Source organism: Pseudorca crassidens, chromosome 17 (genome assembly GCF_039906515.1).
Source record: "Pseudorca crassidens isolate mPseCra1 chromosome 17, mPseCra1.hap1, whole genome shotgun sequence".
Taxonomy (NCBI): Eukaryota; Metazoa; Chordata; class Mammalia; order Artiodactyla; family Delphinidae; genus Pseudorca; species Pseudorca crassidens.
In genome coordinates this window covers 43,074,308-43,094,632 of record NC_090312.1, presented here as the reverse complement: position 1 = coordinate 43,094,632, position 20,325 = coordinate 43,074,308, and the positions used below count along the sequence as shown (strand labels likewise).

Here is a 20,325-nt window from a genome sequence, read left to right as displayed (position 1 = left end):
TGATTATTAAGTGTCTGATGTTCCCACTGATCTGTGAGCTCCACGAAGAGAGGAATCATCCCATACTTAGATTTTTATCCCTTGTTTGATCAATAATGTACCTACTAGGAGGAAGCCTTAGTTTAAACATATTCTGTAAATGAAAATACCAGAAATAGGGGAAAAAAAACAACAGTGAGAGCATGCTAAAACTTTAATTAGGACAAGCAAATTATAGTTGGAAATACCTTTACTTATAAAGAAGTTAGATGATCTAGAAAACAAAGTATGCTTTTGGAAACCTTGGGAAAGAGAGACAATTAATGCAAGATCCCTGTATGAGGAGGAGGTAGTGTGTCTCCTTTCATATCCCTATTTCAAAGAAAGACAGAAAAAGGGAAGTCGAATTAATATGTATATAAAAATTCTGTGAATTTGGTGATTCCGTTATTTCGTGAGCTTCTGTTGATCCCCTAATGGTATTACGACTTTGTAACTTGTGAAAGTTATATATTGTTGTGATTACGGTATGTTTGTTTCTTTTTTTTTTTTGAAGTATAGTTGGTTTACAACATTGTGCCAATCTCTGCTGTGCAGCAAAGTGACTCAGTTATACACATAGAGACACTCTTTTTTTATATTCTTTTCCATTATGGTTTATCACAGGATATTGAGTATAGTTCCCTGTGCTATACATTAGGATCATGTTTATCCACTCTGTATATAATAGTTTGCATCTGCTAACCCCAAACTGCCAGTCCATCCCTCTCTGCCCCTCTCCCCTTGGCAACCACAAGTCTGTTCTCTATGTCTGTGAGTCTGTTTCTGTTTTCGTAGATAAGTTCATTTGTGTCATATTTTAGATTCCACATGTAAGTGATATCGTATGGTATTTGTCTTTCTCTTTCTGACTTCCTTCACTTAGTATGATAATCTCTAGTTGCATCCATGTTGCTGCAAATGGCATTATTTCGTTCTTTTTTATGGCTGAGTAGTATTCCATTGTATATATGTACCACATCTTCTTTATCCATTCATCTGTCGATGGACATTCTTAAAGAATCACTGTTGGTTTCATAAGCAGGCTTAATGCAGATACTTTAAGGTGCTTTGTTTGTCATTCTCAGGCTCTGCAATTTTTGCATAAGCTCATCTCCCAGATTACCATAGACATATTCTTTATTGATTGGGAGCGACCTAAAGGAAAGGTTCTTAAAGCTGTTGAAGGTAATGAAAGTAACCATTTGTACCAAGATTCTTTTGCCACCATTGTAGAGCAAAGAAGGTGAAACGCTTTTACTCATTTTATCCCCCCAACCAGGTGAGGGTGGTGTTCGGAGTGCTACCGTTCCAGTAAGCATATGGAGAACATATTTTGTGGCAAATGAATGGAATGAAATTCAGACTGTGAGAAAAATTAACCCACTCTTTCAAGTACTTACTGTCCTCTTCCTTTTGGAGGTATAAGCTGTTTGATGTAATTGTATACGACTTATGGGTACCTCATAAATGTTAATATAATTCCAGCTAAGTTTTCATGTCAGTGGAAGAGTTTTCTAAAGGTTAAAATATTGTAATCAAGCCATGAAAAAACACACATAACATGAAATTTACCATCTTAATCATTTTAAGTATACAGTCCAGTACTGTTAAGTACATTTCCATTGTTGTGCAGTAGTCTCTAGAATTCTGTTCATCTTGCAAAACTACAACTCTGTACCCATTAAACAACAGCTCCGTCTTCTCCCCTCTCCCCAGCGCCTGGAAACCACCATTCTACTTTCTGTCTCTTTGAATTTGTCTACTGTAGGTAAGGAGTGATTTTTAAACCACTGGTTTGTAGCAGAACCCCATAGGAAGCTTTTGCAGAATACCTATGCCTTACCTCACCCCTCGAGATTAAGTTCAATTCCGTAGCTCTGAGGCAAGCTCAAGTATCTGTATTTTAAGAAACCCCCACCCCATTATTCATATTCTCACTCCTGTATTAGAACCACTATTAGAAGGTTGAAATTTTCTAACAAATTATCATTGAACACCTACTATGGACTGTGTTCTGTCTTAAGAGCTGGGGCTGTAGCTTAACAAGACACACTGAATGGGTACATGCTTATGATCCCTTTACAGTTATTTCATGGGTCTGAGTAGAATTATTAAAGAAGTATTCAGTACTGAATATGAGACTGAAATATGGAAACTGTATGAGTAACAGGTTTTCTCTAGAATTAGCTGCTTAAGTAAGGTTACATATGAATTATTAACTTGTATGTCTGCCTTCCTTTTTCCTTCTTTCCCACTTTTCTCCTTCCTTTCCTTTTTAAACCTAGAGGAGTGTGTGTGTCCCTAGGATATATGAACACTGTCTCAAAAATTCATTTATAGTAGTGTTTTTTAAAGCTTTAAAAGGTGTTACGTGAGAAAAAAGTATTATAATGAAGTAAGTTTGGAAAACACTGGATTCAATAAAGTCATGTAGATTCCTTTACCATAAAACTTTCCAGAACTTTTATTCTATGAGGGTGAAAGGCATGGAGGTGAGTATAATATACTAACTTAACTTATTTGATCATGGTTTCCTTTTATCAAAGATGGTATCTTCCTCAAAAGACATTTTGGAAAATACTGTTTTAAAGTATAAAAGGTATTTTACATAGTTCCTGGCATATGTTAAAACTCATGAAATACTGGTTGTTCATTGGTAGTTTACTGAAGAAAGCTTTATTCTCTTGACAGAAATTTTTGAGCTTTGTCTGTGTATATGATAATGTTATATTTGGCCTTTAGTCATATTGAAGAGAATACCAAATGAACTAGCTAAATATTTTGTATTAAATACTTTGTAGTTAAAATACTGGATGATTATTTTTATCTAGATTTTCTACCATTTATACAAACTTGAATACTTTAGTTTTTCAAGGTAAGGGGTAGAGAGGAGGGTCTTATTTTCAGACTAGAGGAGTTTTCTTTATGTCTGTTTAAATTATTTTTTCTTATTATTTCAGGTTGTGGGATTCAAGAACTTAGCATTAATGGACTCATCTTCTAGTCTTTCCAGAAGCCCACCTAGCTACATAGCTCCTTATAGCCGCATTTTGAGATATGCGGTGTCTACCGCTCTTTGGCTAGTCATTGGAATTATACAGGTAACAAGAGATTGTTCTTTTAAGCAACATTGCCTCTCTATATTTTTAACTCTGTTTACATGCTAATCCTCAAATATTGACCACAACATGATTTCTATAGTATAAAGAAGGTGACAAGAACAACAATAATAATAACTAATAGCTAATTTTTACATAGTATGATAATCTAGGCACTGTGTTAATTTACTGCATTACACAAAGTAACTTACTTAATCTTCATAGTAGCCCTCAGAGATAGATTCTTTTAGTATCCTCATTTTATAGCTGAGGATGCTGAGGCACAGAAAGGTTAAATATTTGCCTAAAGTCCTGCAATTAGAAATTGGCAGAACTGGAATTTGAACCCAGGCAATCTGATTTCAGAGTCCATTTCTTCTCAATAGTGGGTCTCTGAAGGGTCTTTCAGAGTCTGCAGCTTTCTAGTCACAGGATTTAGTTTATATATAATGATAGGAATTGCTAAGGTACCCTTAATCTTTTCTTTTCTTTTGAAATATGACTTATAGTTTACATTTATTTATATATCATTAAACCTCTCAAAAACCAGTACCCCTTCTGAAATCTTCTCTGAAATATTTATTGAAATAGCTGAAACTAAAAATAAATCTTCTCAGGTCCCAGGGCTCTAGCAGAGGATCTTTTCTGTGCTTACTTCCCTTATCTTCTTAAAGCTTTAAAAAAAAGAATGAAGGAAGAAAAGAAAGAAGCAGCAGCTACAGCGCTTAACTCTGATCTCTGCATTTCTTTCTCTTGCTTACAGACACTCCCATGAGTGGAAAAAGGCTTTCTGTTTGATTAAGATCTCTCTAACTTTTAAGTAAGCAAATGAAGGTGGGACCTCTAGAAAGAATAGGTTGAACTTCGTGTAAACTGGAGAGCAAATATTTGCCTTAAAAGCTTATTTTAAACGATCTTTGGGATTGAAATCCCAAAATTCCTACAGAATTGGACTCAGGTGTCATTCTGAAACTTAAGAATAGACTCTTTAAATTTGCATTTATTTTAAGTTGGTGAGACTTGTTCAAACTTGAAGCTATAGGATAGAGCTAGTGAGGGATAGTTTGACAATTGGAAAAGAAAAAGAAACAGAAATTAGGATTTGAAATAAAATTTGATTAAAAGAATATGGGGTTTGATTTTTTTCCTTCCAGTTTTATTGAGATATAACTGACATACAACACTGTATAAGTTTAAGGCGTACAGCGTAATGATTTAACTTACACACATCATGAAATGATTACCACAATAAGTTTAGTGAACATCCATCATCTCATACAGATACAAAATTAAAGAAATAAAAAAAAATATTTTTCCCTTGTGATGAGAACTCTTAGGATTTATTCTCTTAATTTTTATGTATAACCTAAAACAGTGTTAATTTATCATGTTGCACATTGCATCCTTAGTACTTATTTATCTTATAACTGGAAGTTTGTGCCTTTTGACTGTCCTTATCCAGTTCCCCCCACTTCCCCCTCCAGCCCCCACCTCTGGTAACCAGAAATCTCATCTCTTCTTCTAAGAGTTTGTTCATTTGTCTGTTTGTTTTTGATGTATAATTAACCTACAACACTATGTTAGTTCCTGGAACACAGCATAGTGATTTGATATTTCTATGCATTTCAAAATGATCACCATGATAAGTCTAGTTACTGTCTGTCAACCGTATTATGGGGTTTGATGTTTATCATCAGTATAATAGTAAGAAAATATTTATTTTTACATATACCAATATAAGTTTTTGTGAATAGATGAGATTTATCTGGGTGTAGAGAATTTAAAGGAATACCATCTGAAGCTTTTCGTATTGATTGAGTACAACAATACGGAAACCCCAAATAGCAGTGGCTGAAATAAAAGTGACTTTTCTGTCTCCTGTGAGAAAGAAGAGCAGAGGTTGGCAATGCAGGGCCAGCAGGGTGGCTGCTGTCAGGCCCAGATGCCTGTTGTTCTGCTCTGCCCCTCAGGACTTCACCTCTAAGGTCACCTCGCAGTCCGTAATGGCTGATGGAGTTGCAGGGGTGAGCCAGGGGAGAAGACCTCACCCTTTCCTCTTTATTTGTTCACTATGAGTTTTAACTGAAAACATTAAAACAGCTTAACTACTCATAATAAATTATGAAACTGTAATAGTTAAATTGTATTATCATTTATGAGGCATTTATTCTTCCTTATTTTGTAGACCTGCAAGAAAGTTTGCATACTTGTGTTGTTTTCTGTTCTGCATTTCAGAGGAAGATTATTAAGAGAAAGTCTAAAAGTTTTATAAATCAAAACCCAACTGAGAAGTAAAATATAAAGAGAACAAAATTTATATATAGCTGAGCATAGGTGGTTTTTAGCTCACGTTTTAGGTATGAAAACAATTTAGCTCATTTCACATGAAACACAAGCAGGTAAAGTAGTAAAGCTGAATCATGAAAACCCCTATCAGTTATTTTTAGCATGCCTCTTAATTTTTCTTTCCCCTGGTTTCTTGTCTTGTGTGCCGGAGTCTCAAACAGAGCAAGTCTCGAACCACTTGAGGGGGTGTCAGTGATAAATGGGCCATGAAGGAAAATGTCAGCAAACACGAAAAAGCAAATCCTGCCATAACTTTGTAGTCCACCCAGACTGTTCAGCCACATACCCATCGATAAATCCAAGTATTGCAGAAAAAAATAATTCCCTGAAACCCCTGTTCAGCTAGCTTCTGGCCCTTATAATCCATTTGTGTGGGCAGTGAGCTCAGATGCTCCAGCATGACTGGATGAGGAGGTGGGCAGTGGAGCAAGGGCAGCCCAAACTCAACGACCATAAGGGCCGGGGTCTGGTCCTGTGTGCAGATTGGTGGGCCTGCCAATCCGGGGAGTACAATGGACGCTCACCCTCTCCTCTTTGAGAGCCCTTTCAGAAGTGTCTTTGACATCTCCTTGGTCAGAACTTGGTCACATGGCCACACTTCACTGCACTGTCAGCTGGGTAGACCCCCTCAAAGAAGGGGTCTGTCACTAAGGGGAAGGGAAAGGATTGTTCAGGCAGCAACTAGCTGTCTTGGGCACTACCGTCTAACCTCGTTCTTTGTTTCTCACTTTGCTGTCATTTGATACCATGGTCACATTCTCAAACTATCAGTGTTTATTCCTAAAATATCCATAAAAGTTCCTTTAGCCTATTACAGTTCCATAAATTTGTCTATACAAAATCTTCTTGATTCTCATAATATTAGGCTTTATTGTTCACTCCTTATATTTCCCCAAACCCAGCTTCTTCAATTTTTAAGTGGCATCTTTTAGTTTTTAAACTTTGAATGTTACTGTTTTTCATGTCATTTAAAGGAGTTTTAAAATGTGTTCAGAGACTATTTAGGATAGTTTTCTCAGTGTTCACCTGCTATATTCTTTTACATATCTGAGTACGTGTTATGTGCGAGGCACTGTGCTGAGCTCAAAGATATGCTGTAACAAGAACAAGTCACAGCTGTGACAAGTGCTGTGAAGGGCATCAGCAGGGAGATGAGATAGTGAGTAGAGGGGGAGGTAAGGGGAATGGAAGTTAGGAATGCGACAGCAGGCGACAGCTTTGAATTGGGTGGTTAGGAAATGTTATCCTTCTCTGAAGTGGATCTAAGAAGGCCTACAATGTAAACTTTTCTCTTGTGATTTATAAAACTTCCCTTTGTAGTATTGTTATTAAATCTATCTAAGAAAACACTTGAAACCATTCCATTTGAATGTTTAACACATTTTCTGTAGTTGAAACAGAATACTTGACATATGCTTTTTATGTGCTACTCTATCAGAGAAGATTAATTTGAAAAACAGCAATTTTTCTAGTGGCTTTTTGAATTTAGGAGATGAGCGGAATTGCAGAACCAGACCTAAATCTGTCCATTAATGCATTGGTTTATCCTAAAGCTTTTAAAGCCCCTTACTTCCTCCCCCTGTGTTTGTCCTATCTTATTTTAATGACACAGAAAAGTTTTTTAAATTCAAAATAAGCTCCCTCAGTGAATCTTAACACAATTGCAAAGCATTCTTCTTTTGACAGAAGAATCAGAAATGATAAGTAGGATTTTATCCCACAGGAATTGTTATTGGCCACTATGTTCTTGGTTGGAACTTCTTTTTTCTTATGACACTATACTGTGGCTATGAAAGAAAATTAAATCCTAAAATCTAATAAACATAAACTTGGCTTAATGTTTCAGATTGTGTTCTTTGCTGTCTTTTATGAGAGATTTGTAGAAGATAAAATTCGACAGTTTGTTGATTTGTGCTGTATGAGCAATGTAAGTACTTTCTGACTTTATCTTGCAACTGTTATTTCTCCCTTTTTAAAGGTCATGAGTACACTAAGAGAGGCTTTAAAAGTGATTTGCTATGATTGTATTTTTAGTCTGATTTCCACTGGTGGTTAATTCCAGAGATGGTTATAACAAGCTACAATTTAATATTTACTGTCTTAATTTTTCCTTCTTTATTTGCAGTTTCTTAATTATGAATTGCTTATGCCACCAAACAGTTGACTCAGCCTGAAGTCCCTGAAAAGTTTTCATATATCAACCCTGTTTCTTCCTTTCTTGGGAGTGTCTCCAGTCTCTTTTGCATCTACTTTTTAAAATAACCTCATTATCCTTTATTATCTTATTATTCTCTTTATATGTTTTCCAAGAATTCAACCCTCATTATTTTGAGAGAAAGGAAGCAATTTTAAGAAGAACTTAATTTTTATTGTTTTGCAGTTGAGTTGCTAACTGCTTCTTCTTCTCTTTTGGTAGATATCAGTGTTTCTCTTATCCCACAGATGTTTTGGTTATTACATTCATGGTAGATCAGTACATGGGCATGCTGATACTAATATGGAAGAAATGAATATGAATCTTAAAAGAGAAGCGGTATGAATGTATTTTATATCTTTTTGTTTTTTAAGTTGAGAGATGGTTTCTCTTAATCTGGGATTTGTAGTAATCTTTTTAAAAAATCCTCATTGATTACTTTTGAAAGTTGCTAGGATACCAGCTCATTATCCTGAACACTGAAAGAGAATGAATCAAATTCCATCCTACAGTTCTTTTATGAACTGTATTTCAAAGTAACCAAATAATTCATGAGGGAAAGATCTTTCTGTTGGAAGAAAGTAAAAGGAATTCTAAGTTAGAAAATCACCGTTTTGTAATGACTAATGGATTAATGCCTATAGGCTACAGTCATCAATGGATGCTAAAAATTAAGTGAAGGATGACAGGGAACTTTATAATGAGGAATCAGGTTGATATAATCTGAACACACTGGCTCAACCTTACTACAAGTAAAAGTTAGGAAAACTGACATTATGCACTTCCTGTTATGATGCAGTAGGGAAGTACATAATATCACCCATGAAATATTCTTGCCTAAGAAAATTGAACCTAAATGTAATCAAGCCTCTAGATCTAACCACCAGTTTACAGGAAATAGAGGGGATAGAGACAAAATAATACCACAGGAAGCAATTAGCCAGATGCAAAATGTTAGGATGTCTCACAGGACAAACGACCCAGTGTCTCCAACAAATCAAAGGCATGAAGAGAAAAGGAGAAGTGGTGGTGGTGGTGGAAGAAGACTGTTAGATATAAGAGAAATTTAAGAAAAAAAAATAATCAAATACAATATGTAGACTTTGATTGGATCCTGATTCAAACAAACCAACTATAAAAAAATCTTTGGGAAGAATCTTGGAGATTTAATAGACTAAAGACTAAATTATATTAAGGAAAGATTAATTTTATTAGGTGTGAAAATGGCATTTTTTTTCAAGGTCTTATTGGTTAGAGATACATACAGAAGTATTTGCAGATGAAATAACATGGTATCTGGGGTTTGCTTTAAAAGAAAAAAGTTGGGAGGATAGATGAAAATTGGTAAAATGTTGCTAATTGTTGAAGTTGGGTGATGGATGGTTTACTGTTCTTTCTACTATGTATATTAGAGAACTTCCATAAGAAAATTTAAAAAGAAAAATATGTACTTAAGAGGAAAAACCAAGAGGATTTATTGATTAAGGGACTATACCTGTGACTTGCAAGAACTTAATAGATTATAACAACATCTCAGAGAAGAACAATTTGTTTAATACATTGAACTGAATCAGTTGTTTAACTATTAGAAATTATACCTGGACTGAAAGGTTAAATTTAAAAATGAAACTATGAAAACCTAGAAAAGAATATTTCAGATTGGGAGATGACAATCTAAGCATAAAATACAGAAAGCATCAAAAAGTAACATTTGTTGATTTTACTTTATTAATGTAGAACATTTGTGTAGACAACAATTATATTAATAAAAGACATGGGGTAAAATTCTCATAGTAAATATGACAAACATATTGATAGCTGTTGAAAGTCATATAAATCAGTAAGCAAATTAAGTTAAAACCTCAGTGGAGGGACTTCCCTGGTGGTCCAGTGGTTAAGACTCCACACTTCCACTGCAGGGGACACAGGTTCAATCCCTGGTTGGGGAACTGAGATCCTGCATGCCGCAGAGCGTGGCCAAAAAACAAAAACAAAACAGAACAAAACAAAAAATTCCCATGGAAAAAGGACAAAAAGATTTTTTTAATATGTAAATAAACAGAAGAGACTAATAAACGTCTAAAAAATATTCACCTCATAAATCATAAAAGAAATGAATGTAAAAACAACATTTTTACTTTCTTCAAATTACCAAACTTTTTTTAAAAAAAGCTAATAGTTAGTAGAATCAAGGACAGGGTGAAATGGGCACTCGTCTCAGAATACATTTTTACAAACGCTGGAAAGCATTTGGCAAGAGTTTTTTAAGAATTCATTATCTTTGGGACTTCCCTGGTGGTCCAGTGGTACAGAATCCACCTTACAGTGCAGGGGACGCGGGTTCAATCCCTGGTCGGGGAACTAGGGTCCCACAGGCCACGGGACAGCTGGGCCCACGTGCCACAACTACTGAGCTCACGTGCCTCAACTAGAGGCCGCATGCCGCAAACTACAGAGCCCATGTGCTCTGGAGCCCACACACCACAGCGAGAGAGAGGAAAAACCTGCATGCCACAATTGGAGAGAAGCCCACGCACCACAAGGAAGAGCCAGCGTGCTGCAACTAAGACCTGATGCAGCCAAAAATAAAAACAATAAAGAGTTCATTATCTTTGACTTACTGATTCTATTAATCTAACTCAAGGAAATAATTAGCAATGTGAAAAACTACTTAGGTTCAGGATCTTCATCACAGGGCTTAATTTATAAGGGCAAAAAATACGTAAAAATGGGAGAATATTAAGTAAATTGGTTTACCTATACAGTGAAACCCTAGGTAAACATTAAAAATCATGTTTTATAGAACATTTAATGACATGGGGAGTTGCTGAGGATATAATGTTAAGTGAGAAAGAAATCAGTACGATCCCAGTTTTATGCCATCTATATGTATATGCCTAGACAACAACAGGAAATGAAATACCTTAAAATACCTGTATCTCTTGGTGTTCAGATTATAGGTGATTTTTTTTCTTTTTTTGTATTTCTCCATATTTTATAAATTATCTGTAGCAGCATGTGCTTTTTTAATCAGGAAAAAAAATTTTTTTTTTTTAATAGAGAAATTCACTACACATAGACTGCCTTTAAGTCAGTAGAAAACCAAGTGTTATATTATGTTTCCAGCTTAGGTTTAGATAAAGGAGGAGAATGTTAAGCTCCAGAGTAGGCAAATAAAATTGAGAATGGAGGCAAGAATACTTATGCTGAACCCTAAAGCATCTATGAGAATTGGCTAGGTCGGGGGTAGGGCAAACTGACAGGCATATGGTTCTCAGGATTCAAGTCGTGTCAAAGAGACTTGAGTATAACTGATTCACTTTGTTATAAAGCAGAAACTAACACACCATTGTAAAGCAATTATACTCCAATAAAGATGTAAAAATAATAATAATAATTAAAAAAAGAGATGAAATAGATATCTGGTCTATAACATTAACCATTGGGTCATGTATCACTACCTTTTTTATTGGAATTAATTAAGGAAGCATATTAAAGTGTTTAGAAAACAAAAAAGACCATTTATAAAAGTAGCTAATTCTAGGACTAGACTTTTTGTCATTTATTAAAGAGCAATAAATTAATTATAAAAAAGCTAAGAATGGGCTTCCCTGGTGGCGCAGTGGTTGAGAGTCTGCCTGCTAATGCAGGGGACACGGGTTCGAGCCCTGGTCTGGGAGGATCCCACATGCCTCGGAGCGGCTGGGCCCGTGAGCCACAACTACTGCACGTCTGGAGCCTGTGCTCTGCAACGAGAGAGGCCACGATAGTGAGGGGCCCGTGCACCACGATGAAGAGTGGCCCCCGCTTGCCACAGCTGGAGGAAGGCCTCACGCAGAAATGAGGACCCAACACGGCCATAAATAAATAAATAAATAAATAAATAAAAAGCCAAGCATTTGAAGCCCTTTAAAAAAAAAAAAAAAACTAAGAATATCAATATACAGTGAACTTAGTATGAGGTTTTTTTTAAGTAGGCAGAGTAAAGGAGATGATACAGCACCTGCAAGGAAGTAGGACGAAATAGAAATTAGTAAAACCTAGAGGGGAGTGGGAACCTTGAATACTGTTGGACTCTCATTGTCTCAAATATAATAGTTCAGTACAATTTCAGTTGGCTTCCAAATCTTGTAATGTTAAATATTGTATTTTCTTTTTAAGATAGGCAAAATTTTCATAATCTTGATCTTAATTTAAATTTTTTAACTTTTCAGGAAAATTTGTGTAGCCAAAGAGGTTTGATACCCAATACAGATGGTCAAACTTTTCAAATTGCTATTTCTAGCCAAATGAGACAACAGTATGACAGAATCCATGAGACACTAACAAGGGTTTGTATAAAGTACAATTCACATATATTTTGTCAGTATTTCATGTTATTTAGATACCAAGGATGTAAGGCATGTTGCATTTATCCTTGTCTCTTTTTCACGTTAGAAAAATGGCCCTGCTAGACTATTGAGTTCATCAGGAAGTACTTTTGAGCAGAGTATAAAAGCATATCATACTATGAATAAATTTCTTGGCTCTTTCATCGATCATGTATGTATCATCATTTATTTTTAAGCTAGAATCAAAATGCAATTTTAAAAAAGTTAACGAGGAGTGTCAATTATTTCTTCAGTCAACCAAGTCAATGGACTTATGCCTTGTGGGGTTTTTTGTTTGTTTGTTTGTTTTTGCTGTAAAAACTAATACTGTGGCTTAGGAATGGAGTTAAGTTATATAAAAGGAAAAGATTTTTACCTGTCTATTAGCATGATAATTACCTTAAAATATGTCTGTACTGGAATTTTGTTACTTAACAAATATTATCAATTATTTATTGTAGAAATATGCTATGATTGTATTCCTAAAAAGCTTGTTATAAATTGATTTTCAGTATATCTAGTCCTAAGTACTACTAATAGCATTTAAAATTTAAAACATTCTTAAAGAGTATTTTGTTATAAAGTCCAGCGTAGTAAATTGTCTTTAAAGAACAGATTTTCTTTGTGTCCTATTCATTTTTCTTTTTCTCTCCTTCTGATTTTACAAAAATTGGGAAGCATTCATTTCACTGCTGTTTTTGAAATGACTCTCGTTTTTTATATTAGGTTCATAAGGAAATGGACTACTTTATAAAAGATAAATTGCTTCTTGAAAGAATTCTTGGAATGGAATTCATGGAACCAATGGAAAAAAGCATCTTTTACAATGGTACCCTTCAAATGCCTTTGCTGAACTTGATTATTATTTTCCAAGTTTGAAAAAACATGCTTGTAATTCCTGTCTTTTGATTTTATACTTTTATATAGGAAACATAATGAACTTAGTTAACTTCAAGGAATTATGGTAGTTTTCTGTGTCCCATTTTATTATGTCATGTATCAATAGCAAGAAACAAATATATAAAAGATAATTATTCTACAAGAAAGTAAAAAAATCAAGATGTACAATCATCATCAACAATTTCTTCATCTCTATTGGGAAATTAGGAGAATATGAGCTAAGGCAGTAGTGATGAGGATAAAGAAGAAGAAAAGATTGCCAGAGATGTTAAGGAAAAGAGCGTAGGAGAGAAAGAGTAGTCAAAAATCATCCGGATTTCCAGCTTTTGTGACTAGGTGGTTGGTGGTGGTGCCACCCTTCTCTGAGACAGGAAGTGCAGATGGAGGACCAGGTTTTGAAGGAAAGAGGATGAATTTGGTTTTGAATATGTTGTGTCTTGAGGTACCTTTGGGACATCTAGGAAGAGATGTCCAGTAAGCCATTAAATGTAAGGAACTGGGGGACTGGATCTTAGGAGAAAGTAAAGGCACACAGTAAGCTGGGGAGTCTCATCAAATGAGATCATTGCTGGAGCGATGGCAGTGAAAGGTCACCCACGAAGAGTGTATATTGCTGGCTTGTTTATTTTTAAAAAATATGTATACAACTATATGTACAGAAGTGCATATCTTGTAAGGATATAGCTAAATGGCCAGTGAATTTTCACAAACTGAATATATTCCTATAACTAACTCCCTGATCAAAAAAGAATGTTAACAGCAAGCCAGATGTCCTCTTGTATAAAACAAGAGGTCCTAACTGGGTATCCATGGGCGGCTGAATCACTGAAGTGATTCTCTGTACCTCCCTGAAATTGTGTGCAAGATTTGTATATGTGTACTTCCCCCACTTCCTCTCGTGCAAGGGTCTGTAGCTTTCATTAGAATCTTAAAAGGGTGTTCACATCCCAGAAAGGATGAACCCCTACTTGGGGAGTGAGAAGAGAAAAGGTCTCAGAGAAGAACCTTAGGGGACTACTTGAGACATAAATTATAGCACACTATTCTAGTCCTTGCTGGTTTTGTTTTGCTTTTCATTTATTTATTTTAATTGAAGTACAGTTGATATACAATGCTGTGTTAATTCTCTGCTGTACAGAAAAGTGTGTTTTGCTTTTTAAACTTAATCTATCTCAGAGAATCTTTCTAAGATTCTTTAGCCTTTAGTTATATAAACAAATAGAGAAGGGATATTCATTACCTGATCATTGAAAGATATTGACTGTGTACTTAAACTACTAGCAATTACAACCCTTGGTGCAAATGATAAAACTACTTTTTATGAGCAGAGTTCTTTGATTAACCTTTTAGATTAGCAAATTTTAATACCCATTATTTTTTGTAAACCATGAAGTATTTTTTTCTTTTTTTAAATTCAGGTATAATTGACATACAATAGCCATGAAGTATTATAGTAACTAGTTGTTTTTAAATATCCAAGTTTTATCACCAGAAATTATCACAGGTTTATTCTATTTTTAAATTTCTAATTTATGTCTTACAAATTGCTTTTTTTGATAGATGAAAGTTATTCTTTCAGCAGTGTTCTGTATTATGGAAATGAAGCCACTCTTCTTATTTATGATCTGATGTTCTTCTGTGTTGTGGATTTGGCTTGCCAAAATTTTATTTTAGCATCCTTCCTTACGTACCTACAGCAAGAGGTAAATTTAAGAATTTTTTCTGGGTTTCATTTAAAAGAAGTATGTTAGAAGTAGATATTTATTTTTATAGCAGAGAGTAACAATGTATACTCTCACTAGGAATTTATAAAGATTTAGAATATGATTCTCCCTGCCAAAAAAAGGAAAAACATTTCAACGAGGTTCATTCTACACTTTCCTTCAGGTTCAATGAAGTACTGAGGTCTCGGGGAAGGCATAAGTTGCTTGAGCAAATGTGAAAGGAACCTAATAGGAAGACATTTAAATTACCCATCTCTCCTACATGCCAGCAGTGAGCAGTAATTAGAGTCCCATTCACCCTGTGCACCAGATGTTACTGTAACAAAAAGGCAAGCTCTGAGATGTAGCTGAGGCTCAGCCACTTTAACTTGTAACTCTCACACATCCCCTATCTGCTTGGATTAGAAAACAATTGCGTGGATGGGTGTGGAGCCTGAAATGGAGACGTCAAGAAAAACCAAATTTGTTCTAGAAATGTTAGTATTCATAACACCCAGATATTCCCCACTATGTCAAAGAAGTATATGAGTTAATAAGATATATTAGTTTTTGATAGCGATCTAGAATTAGAACAAATTCTGTTCCTAACAGTTCTTTTGACGTTTCCATAGCTTTTAGAGCTAGAGGAAACTTGTCTTGCCAAATATTTAAAAGTATATTCCTGTGAACCTAAGGGGATTTGTATTATTAATTTATAAAAATATATTCTGAATAGGGACGCACACTGCTTCAGTATTATGAAAGATGATAATAGTCTTGAAATAATTTTGTGTATTGCCATGGAATTCAGATGTCTGATACATGAAAATAAATAGTTGAGAGAATTAGCTAGTTTAATTTAGATATTTTAATTGATGTGCACAATTAATTTCCTTTATATATATTTTTTTCCTTCTGAATTGTTTTACTTTTTCTTCAGATTTTTAGATTTATTCGTAATACAGTAGGACAGAAGAATTTGGCATCCAAAACACTGGTGGATCAAAGATTTCTGATTTAATTTATTGAATAGATAAAGACAATTATAATCATGGCAAAAACAAAGTCATGATTATCAGGTTAGTTTGCCATATTTTTTAAAACTTGTAATACAAATTATTCTATTTTTATTTTTTAATCTACAGAAAGATTTATTTTTATAACTTGTAGATACATAACTTGCTTTGTGAACATGTAGTGTGATACAGTGGAAAATATTATTTTCCTATTATGCATGGTATTTAATTCACCAGCTTATAGACTAGATAGCTCTGACAATGGGACAAAAAAAAAATCTAAATATTGCTTTCAGCATAACATTTTTTTAATGATATTCAAAACAGTCCCCATCATTTGTCTCTGTAGATTATTTTATGAACTAGATTTACCTATATTTTCTCACACTGAAAAAGAATTTTGATTCCAATTTCAAGCCTAGTTTTCAATTCAGTATTTTGTTTTACATATTTTCTGGTTAAATAAATGTTGAAAATATTTTCAAGTTTACTTAGAAATTTGAAATTGTATATGGGCTGAATCAATTTGCCTCATTTTAATTGTTCACCCTGTTTGGCAGTGGACTGATTCACTATTGGAATAATAGGCACCTCGTGAAATGGTACATAGTCATTCCTTTGTATACCTGTATTATTAGGTCAATATACTCTTTCCATGAAGTATGTTTATATCTCTAATATCATTTACATTATTGAGCTGTAATATGTGACATTTTCCTCAGTATAGCTTTTTATACATTTATTCATTACTTAACATTTTAAGAGCACTCCCAAAACTTTGCTCTTCAATTATGTTTAAAGATTGTAAATAACAAACTGTAAGTTATGTTAACAAGGTGATTTATTGAAAGTAAACTTAGGCTTCATAAGTTAATAGGCTAGTATTTTTTTTTTAAATAAGGAAAAAAATATGAGGAGCCAAAATATAATTAATGTAAATCCTGAGCCATGTAGCTAATAGTTTTCCATGATATTATTTTTCTTCAATATGCTCTTTAATAATCCTTTTCATTGTGTACCATGAACTTGAAAGTCACCTTATTTCAAGTATAGTGGTCATTAACCCCCAAAGCAACATTTCTTACTGCCTTCTATGTTAATGTGTAAATACTTAAATGTAATGCTATGTAAATATTGTTTATATTACTGAATTGAAAATATAGAATAAAACATTTGGTGTTTCTCTTTCCTGTTTTATTAATATGTATTTTATGAAATAGCATTTAGGAATACAACAGTATTGGGGCGGGTGTCCCCAGCCATTGCTGAAGCTGAATCCTTTACATTCTCTGAATCTTGAGGATGACTGAGAAGAGGGGAGGCTAATAAGTTGAGGATTTGAAACTCTGGTTTCTTAAGGGTCACAGTACAGAAATGCCTTTCTAAAAGCCTCAGAGATAAGTAAATGTACCAGCATGGATTTTTAAATCCACCTACTCAGAAGCTGATGAAAGAAATACGACTCTCATTCTACATAAAAGAAGTTAATATTCGTGTGAATGTATCTAAGTGGAAATTTCAAAAAATATGATCCGTTGGCTCACCTGCTGATAAATTAAGACAGAGAAAAGACATTTAAAAAATCATTTTAAAGTAGTTTTGTACAATATTATTTTTATTTTGGTTAGATACATAAAAGGGTATACAGGTTTTCATATACTGTTGACTCTTGTGTTCATATTTCCACGGTTTAAACTTTGTGATCATGTGCTTAATTTTCTACTAGACCCATAATCTTTTGTCTATTTCTGTAAAACCAACCCACTGTACTTTGTATATTATATCCTTAATTTTACTGATTACATAGAAACATTTGATAAATCTCTTGGTCATTTCATAATAACCCTAGGTTCACCTAGAGGTTCTTTACAAGCTGCTTTGTGCTTTCTATCCTCCTTATTTATTTATTTTTTTTAATAAATTTATTTATTTATTTTTGGCTGTGTTGGGTCTTCGTTTCTGGGCGAGGGCTTTCTCTAGTTGCGGCAAGTGGGGGCCACTCTTCATCGTGGTGTGCGGGCCTCTCACTATCGCGGCCTGTCTTGTTGCAGAGCACAGGCTCCAGACGCTCAGGCTCAGTACTTATGGCTCACAGGCCCAGTTGCTCCGCGGCATGTGGGATCTTCCCAGACCAGGTCTCGAACCCGTGTCCCCTGCATTAGCAGGCAGATTCTCAACCACTGTGCCACCAGGGAAGCCCTATACTCCTTAGAAATGCATAGGCCCTTGAAATAATTCTGCAGATCAGTCTCTCTATTTGAGATGTTTATACTCGCTTACTTCTTTCATACTGCTGCCCTAGCAAACTGCCTTTTGAGAAGGCTCTGCTGTTTACCTAGATTGAGAAGCATTCAAAATGACCATTAACACAGTGCTTGCAAGCATGAAACATGTACCTTTTTGTTGTTGGTAAACATTGACAATAAAAGCTGAGAGGAAATAAATGTAAGTTGAAGAGCAGTGTGGCTTAATGGAAAAATGCTCCAAATTTAGTAACAGAAGCCGTGGATTTGAATTAGAATTTTGCCCTTTGTCACTTACTAGCTTTGTGACTTTACACCAAGTTGTTTGGCATCTTTGAGCTTCACTCCACATCTTTATAATGGAAATAATATCCTTTGCTTACCACTTGTAAGGATTAATTCATTAAGATAGGCTTATAATGGTAAACTATGAACACTGGAATTTTAAAATATTTTAGTTTGAAATATGTGCCTTCAAATGTATATTCTATCTTGCTAATAAATTAATTCTATGATATCAAAACTGAGATTACTGATTTCAGTAACTAAGTAATGAAAATCCTGGACCTTACTTCTGCCTCAGTCACCCCAGCCTCAACAAGGAAGAGGCCTTGGTAGATGTCAGACCTTTAGTGAAAGGAGGCAAGAAGGAGCTGTTACCCCATTTTGTAGGTGTGGTTTGTGGTACAGATTAGAAAAGAGTAGAGAGTGGAATGTTGTCTCTGGAAGGGAGGGTTTATTTCATTTGCTTATTCATTTATACATTCATTCAAGCAACATTTCTACCCATTCCCACTCCCTGGCCCCTCAGAAAGGTAAGACAATTAGTAGAGGAAACAGGTATAGTAACCATAATTACAGCAATCTGAAAAGTGCTGCAGCCACTAGGGTGTGATGTGAGGAAAGCTCGTAACCGCATCTCTGGTCATCAGGGCTTTGACCTGACAGAGTGGTATTTGATCTAAGATTTAAAGATAAGGCAAGTGCAATCAAAGCAAGGAACAATATATGCTCTGAGGTGAAGCACATGGCCATTGGCTACTACAGATTGTTTGAATACGGAATACATATATTGTTTATATATATATTTTTAATATTCTGTATATTATGATGTTTTAACATCTTAACATTTTTTTCAGACTGGGGAGAGACTGCCCTGCTGGGACTAGCCAATTCTTAGAGGTAGCAAAGGACCCACACAGAAGCAGGCCTCTGATATGCAAACTCACCAATCCAGAGCCATACCTGCACCATCTGGCCCTTACCCCCACTGGAAGCAATATTCCTCTGCCTTAGTCATCCCAGGACCAAGTACCAGGCAACCAGGGACCACTCCTATAGCTTAGAGCCTGCTGTAATTATTCAAAGTAACCAGTCCTAAATTGTTACCCTGCCCTGCCTTGCCTTTCCTGCAGAAATGCAGAAACTAATAAAGGCCATGGCCTAGGCTCTTCCCTCGCTCCTGTCCCTTTGCCTCCTGACCAACACTGGTGCTTCCCCATGTGGCTCTGCATGGCATGGGTGCCTCCTGTTTCTGACCTGTGAGTATAATAAACTTTGTTTTCCTGAGCCTCTACTGTGTCTCTTCTTGTGGCCGAAGCTGACTGACTATCCCGTAAAGGAACACACAACAGTACATTTGGGGGTTTTGGAGGGAGATGGTTGGAAAGGAAAACAGGAGCCATATCATTAAAGGCTTTTACATCAAGACACAGTGTATGCAGAGTTTAACCAAGCTAAGTTTCCCAGCCTACCTACAAATGAATACTCAGTACCCCGAAGAGTAAGTGAATGGACAGAGGTGCAAGAGGGGACCTTCCACAGTCAGATGGCTCTGGTATAATTGATGGTCCATGGGCTAGGAGACTGCCTGGCTGCATGTCATGGTTCACAAGAAAATACATTGCCTATAAGAGAGGCAGTAAGGCAGTAAAGGATAGTGGCTGAGAACACAAACTCTGGAGCCGCACTGCCTGTATTCAAGTCCTGGCACCACCACGTAGTAGCTGGGTGGTTTGGGGTATCTTGCTCATCTGTAAAAGGGGATAATAGTACCTATTTCATAGAGTTATTGGGAAGGTTAAATGAGTTAACGTGTGTACGGTGCTTAGAAGAGTGCCTGGCACATAGTAAATGCTATGTAGATGTTAGCTATGTAATAGTAGTAGTAGTAGTAGTGGTAGTAAGTCCCATGAATATTTAATTATGAAAGAAAGACCCAGATTAGTCCCCTGGGAGCTTGTATTAAGACACTGTCACATCGCTGGGAGTGCTAGAACAGTAGACAAACTGCCCAATCAAAGCAGTCTGTAGGATTTAATAAGTAACTTTCCTTCTATTATAGTTATTATTACAAAAGAAATACACGGCTGTGGCCCAAGGATAAGCAAATGACCATTGGGAGGGAGACTAGAAACAGCCACAGGTATACAGT

At 35.4% G+C, this 20,325-nt stretch overlaps 1 protein-coding gene and 1 pseudogene across 4 annotated transcripts in view; one reads left to right on the top strand and one right to left on the bottom strand.

Annotated features, from left to right (window-relative positions):
• Positions 1 to 19,461, top strand: part of TMEM67 (transmembrane protein 67) — a 45,148-nt gene extending 25,687 nt beyond the window's left edge. For 2 of the 4 annotated variants that reach the window (XM_067711774.1, XM_067711772.1), the window contains exons 19-28: positions 1,107 to 1,206; positions 1,301 to 1,440; positions 2,982 to 3,122; positions 7,312 to 7,392; positions 7,882 to 7,998; positions 11,874 to 11,990; positions 12,097 to 12,201; positions 12,756 to 12,858; positions 14,490 to 14,632; positions 15,573 to 16,836. In XM_067711774.1, the coding sequence (XP_067567875.1) occupies positions 1,107 to 1,206; positions 1,301 to 1,440; positions 2,982 to 3,122; positions 7,312 to 7,392; positions 7,882 to 7,998; positions 11,874 to 11,990; positions 12,097 to 12,201; positions 12,756 to 12,858; positions 14,490 to 14,632; positions 15,573 to 15,653 (1,128 nt within the window). In that variant the 3' untranslated portion in view covers positions 15,654 to 16,836. Of the gene's footprint in view, positions 1 to 1,106; positions 1,207 to 1,300; positions 1,441 to 2,981; positions 3,123 to 7,311; positions 7,393 to 7,881; positions 7,999 to 11,873; positions 11,991 to 12,096; positions 12,202 to 12,755; positions 12,859 to 14,489; positions 14,633 to 15,572; positions 16,837 to 16,868; positions 18,966 to 19,030 lie in introns of those variants that run through there. The other 2 variants (XR_010936284.1, XR_010936285.1) reach the window with 2 other exon arrangements.
• On the bottom strand, positions 5,463 to 5,865 carry LOC137210157 (signal peptidase complex subunit 1-like; annotated as a pseudogene).
• Positions 19,462 to 20,325: the final 864 nt, after the last annotated feature.